Source organism: Poecilia reticulata, linkage group LG2 (genome assembly GCF_000633615.1).
Source record: "Poecilia reticulata strain Guanapo linkage group LG2, Guppy_female_1.0+MT, whole genome shotgun sequence".
Classification (NCBI taxonomy): Eukaryota; Metazoa; Chordata; class Actinopteri; order Cyprinodontiformes; family Poeciliidae; genus Poecilia; species Poecilia reticulata.
Genome location: NC_024332.1, coordinates 43,660,812 through 43,665,241, shown reverse-complemented (window position 1 = coordinate 43,665,241; position 4,430 = coordinate 43,660,812). Strand labels below are relative to the sequence as shown.

General features: G+C 48.0%; 1 protein-coding gene and 1 long non-coding RNA gene across 3 annotated transcripts in view; both read right to left on the bottom strand.

The window, feature by feature from the left end:
- Window positions 1-4,430, bottom strand: part of LOC103461913 (nucleolar protein 4-like) — a 73,887-nt gene that overhangs the window by 14,936 nt on the left and 54,521 nt on the right. The window contains exons 3-4 of the mRNA XM_017309436.1: window positions 2,043-2,458; window positions 1,919-1,947 (exon numbers count right to left, since the gene is read on the bottom strand). Coding sequence (XP_017164925.1) covers window positions 1,919-1,947; window positions 2,043-2,458 — 445 coding nt within the window. The remainder of the gene's footprint in view (window positions 1-1,918; window positions 1,948-2,042; window positions 2,459-4,430) is intronic.
- Window positions 3,893-4,430, bottom strand: part of LOC103461912 (uncharacterized) — a 1,400-nt gene continuing 862 nt past the window's right edge. Inside the window, exons 2-3 of one of the 2 annotated variants that reach the window (XR_533241.2) lie at window positions 4,097-4,399; window positions 3,893-4,012 (exon numbers count right to left, since the gene is read on the bottom strand). This is a non-coding gene — a long non-coding RNA (uncharacterized LOC103461912). Of the gene's footprint in view, window positions 4,045-4,096; window positions 4,400-4,430 lie in introns of both variants that reach the window. The other variant, XR_001777521.1, reaches the window with a different exon arrangement.

The following is a 4,430-nucleotide window of genomic DNA, read 5'->3' as shown; positions in this document are numbered from 1 at the left end:
AATTCTACAGAGTAAAAATCTAAATTATTCAAATTTATGTTCATTTTAAATGTTCTTTATTATTGTGAAGAAAGCAAAAAATAATCAAATATTAAAAATATATAAAAAAATATTGAACTAAATATGTTCTCACATACAGTAACGACTATAAAAACAGTAACAATAATATAAAATAACAGCGATAAGAACGAGTCAAAGGTCTGCAGACCAATAAACAGGCAACCACACAGTTAGAATCAGTTTTTCTAGTTAGGTTTCTAACACAAATTGACACAAATGTCTCAAAAAACAGCATTAACTTCAAACATTTTGTCTATTTTCAAGAAAAACATAAAAAATAGTTTTCCAGGCACATAGCTGCCATTTTATAGCAAACCAAGTGGCTGTGTTCCCTTCAGTTCTTAAAAAACACCAAATATATAAAATAGGACTTAAAAGGACTTTGTAGTTGAAAACCTTGAAATTGGGGTCCTGTCTCTTTAAGAAGCTCCTGCTCTTTCTGAAGTCATCCCAACATGGCTCCTCTGTTAACCCTTTAATGTTTTCACCAGCTTCTTGCTGAGCAGTAGCTCCGATAACRAGCTCAGCAGCTCCACCGGGTGTTTGCTAATTGCTGCTGGCTAGTCTGAAGGAGCTGAAAGGGGGAGGAGCTGCGCCTTGAAGGCGGGGCTAGGTCCACCCAGGCCTTTATCGCAGGTGAACGGTTGCCATGGAGACTACAGGATTTCTCAAACAGGCATAAAAGAGYCAAAGCAAAACTCCAGGTTTGTTCTATGACACGATGTAAAGCTGAAAAAAAGTCGATTTTATCAAATATTTTCCCCTTAAATTCTAGTCTGGGGCCGTAAGAAATAAGTTCAGGTGCAACAAACGGCCCACGGGCCACACTTTGAACCCCCCTGATGTATACTGAATGTAATGACTTAATCTGTCAGCGAATTTAAAGCCAGGAGAAAAACAGAGCGACGCGAGAAGGGAACTTCACGCAGCGAAACGTGTTGTTGCTCCGTAATGGCGGCCGGCTCGTTTGTTTCTGAATGTGAGAAACGTGAAGCCGCCGCCGCATCGCCGCCGCCGCCGCCACATCGCCGGCGGTCCGGCAGAAACCCGGCGCCTCCAAGGCCGCAGCTCATTGTTCGGCTCTCAGCTGCAGCACAAAGACGAGAAGCTCCTGCTTTTTATTTCTCTGGGATAATTTGGGGTTCAGAACGAGGCGACGTGGGCGTCCTTATTAATTAACCAGCTAAAAGCTCCCGCAGATTACGGCCGTTTCTGAATAACAGCAGAAAATTACTTCCTGTCCAAGAGATTCCCTTCTGTTCGCCGCAGAGGGCAGAAAAAAAGAAGTTAAATTACATAAAAAACAGAAAAAAACCTGACTTTTGTATTGAAATGTCTGTTTTTTCTTAGAAAAATCTGCTGAAATCTTTTTCAGTGAGAATAAATATTGTGAAAACTAATATTAGAGATTTTCCAGCCATTTAATCTCCAAAAAACAGCAAGATGGAAATAACAAAATGTTAGATCAGTTTTTGTATTTATGAAAAATCTGCAGAATGTGTCGATTTTTATAAATTCATCTGAATAATCGATAATTGATCTTAGATTAGAAATCTTTGAAAAGGGAAAAAGATTAGGGTGATGGTTTGGAGGCTTTCCAACCCCAAATATTTACATTTCGTCGAAAAGAAAAGATCAAAACACCAGAGGGGAAAAAGCTGCTCGGGAATTACTAGTTATCATTATTATTATCACTAGTTAGTCAACTAACTAATTACCATTAGTTAGTCTGCAGACGAGCCGGTGAGAGGATTAGGGCCACAGATTTTTATGGTTTTTATTCTGACTGTAATCTCCTGAGTCACAACTTTGATAATCTCAGAAATCTGAGACAGAAAGCAACAAGTCACTGAGGTACGGGGCTAAAATGGGGCCATAAAGTTTGTTCTAAAGAAAGAAAACTGAAACTGAAAAAGGTTTGAACAAAGACGTCTTCGTTGAGCGCCAACTCCCCCCCCAGCAGGTCAGGTTTGTGGTCTCACCTTGTTGCCGTAGTCCCGGCCGTCCCGGTCCAGTCGCAGCTCGGCGGCGGCGTGCGTCGGTGTGTGTGCGCTGTGCGGCAGCGCCGAATGCGGCGGCTTGGCGGCCAGCGGGTACTTCCTGCGCAGCTCCTCGGGCGCGTTGGGGTGCAGCGCGCCGAGCAGCGCGGCGGCGGCGGCCGACACGGTGATGGGAAGGTGTGAGGTGGGCAGCGGCAGGCGCTCGCTCAGGTTCCCCGCCTGCTGGTCCTCCGACGACGAGGAGGAAGAGGTCGGCCTGCTGAAGTCCAGCGGCGCCGAGCCGCCGCCGCCGTTGACGACCTCCGTTTCCCTGACGATGGCGCCGTCCGTCACAGCAGAGGAGGGTGGAGTCAGGGCAGGTAGGCCGTTACCGCTGCCGCTTTCTGACGACGAATCATCTGAAGGGGAAGCAGAGACAGAAATTCAACTTAGAGGAGCAACAGAAAAGACGGAAAACTCTCCGGCAGACTCGGCTCGACTGGCGACCAAAATCACAACATCTGCTGCTGCGGTTCCCACTACACCAGGTGAAGAACTTCCCAAAATCTAAATGTCCATCAGAAAAAGGGCAGCTAACATTTCTGCAGAGCCCACACATGCTGGACATCAGTTCCAGCAATGTGTGGATGAGAAGCAACTTTCTCCAGATGAACAGAAACAAAACTGAAGTCTTTAGACCTAAAGAGGAACGATCCGGAGTCAGCGCACTGCTTCAGTTAAATCGGGCCCGAAACCTGGATCTGGACCTTCAGATTCACATAAAGACGGTTACAAAGTCGGCCTTCTATCACCTGAAGAACATTTACAAGATTAGAGCAACTGTGTCTGATCCAGAACGCTGCTGCTGGAGTTCTGACTAAAACCAGGAAGACAGAGACACCACCCGGTTCCCCACCACCCGGTTCTACACCACCCGGTTCTACACCACCCGGTTCCACACCACGGTTCCACACTACCCGGTTCCACACCACCCGGTTCCACACCACGGTTCCACACCACCCGGTTCCACACCACCCGGTTCTACACCACCCGGTTCTACATCACCTGGTTCTACACCACCCGGTTCTACACCACCCGGTTCTACACCACCCGGTTCCACACCACGGTTCCACACCACCCGATTCTACACCACCCGGTTCTACACCACCCGGTTCTACATCACCTGGTTCCACACCACCCGGTTCTACACCACGGTTCCACACAACCCGGTTCTACACAACCCGGTTCCACACCACGGTTCCACACAACCCGGTTCCACACAAACTGGTTCTACAAGACCCGGTTCTACAGTCCTTCACTGAGGGAACAGACTTCCTACCAAGATGGCTGTCAGCTACAAAGTTCAGGTAAGTGTGACGTCACATGAGACTTACTTATGTTGGAGATTAATTAGATTAAAAGTCTTATTGTTCCTCCACTGCTTCTGTGTTTCAGCTTTGTGAAATAAATTGGTTTTGTTTATTAGTGAAGGGAAGTAAGAAGGTACAGAGGCAGAAGAAAAGAGGTCAGCAGAAGGGTGGAAGGAGGAGGAGGAGGATGATGAAGGGGATGAAGGGGGGAAGGGAGCAGAGAACCTAAAACTCTCTGGGATGGATTCAGCATCGTCACCCCGCTCATCATGCTGGTGCGGACCGGCGTTTAAGAAACGGGGCCGGTCTAATTCCTGCTAAGTTGATTCAAACGTCCCCTCAGGACTTGGACCGCAGCAGGAGGGATTCTGTCTATGCGGTGCGTTTCTGGACGGGGTGTGGCGCTTCCTGCCGGTTCGCGCTCTGCTTCCCTCCGACGCCAAAGCAATCCCACGTCTCTCTGAGGMTCAGAAAGCAGAAAGTTCCGCCGAGCCACAGGAAAATATGTGAAGCAAATGGATAAACAATGCAGGTCGGCGTGTCATTAGTGGGCTTTTCTTGGTGGTACCTTGGCCGTTATTAGTGGGCTGTTCTTGGTGGTACCTTGGCCGTTAGTGGGCTTTTCTTGGTGGTACCTTGGCCGTTAGTGGGCTTTTCTTGGTNTTAGTGGGCTTTTCTTGGTGGTACCTTGGCCGTTAGTGGGCTTTTCTTGGTTGTACCTTGGCCGTTAGTGGGCTTTTCTTGGTGGTACCGTGGCCGTTAGTGGGCTTTTCTTGGTGGTACCTTGGCCGTTGGTGGGCTTTTCTTGGTGGTACCGTGGCCGTCATTAGTGGGCTTTTCTTGGTGGTACCGTGGCCGTCATTAGTGGGCTTTTCTTGGTGGTACCTTGGCCGTTATTAGTGGGCTTTTCTCGGTGGTACCTTGGCCGTTATTAGTGGGCTTTTCTTCGTGTTACCTTGGCCGATATTAGTGGGCTTTTCTTCGTGGTACCTTGGCCGATATTAGTGGGCTTTTCTTCGTG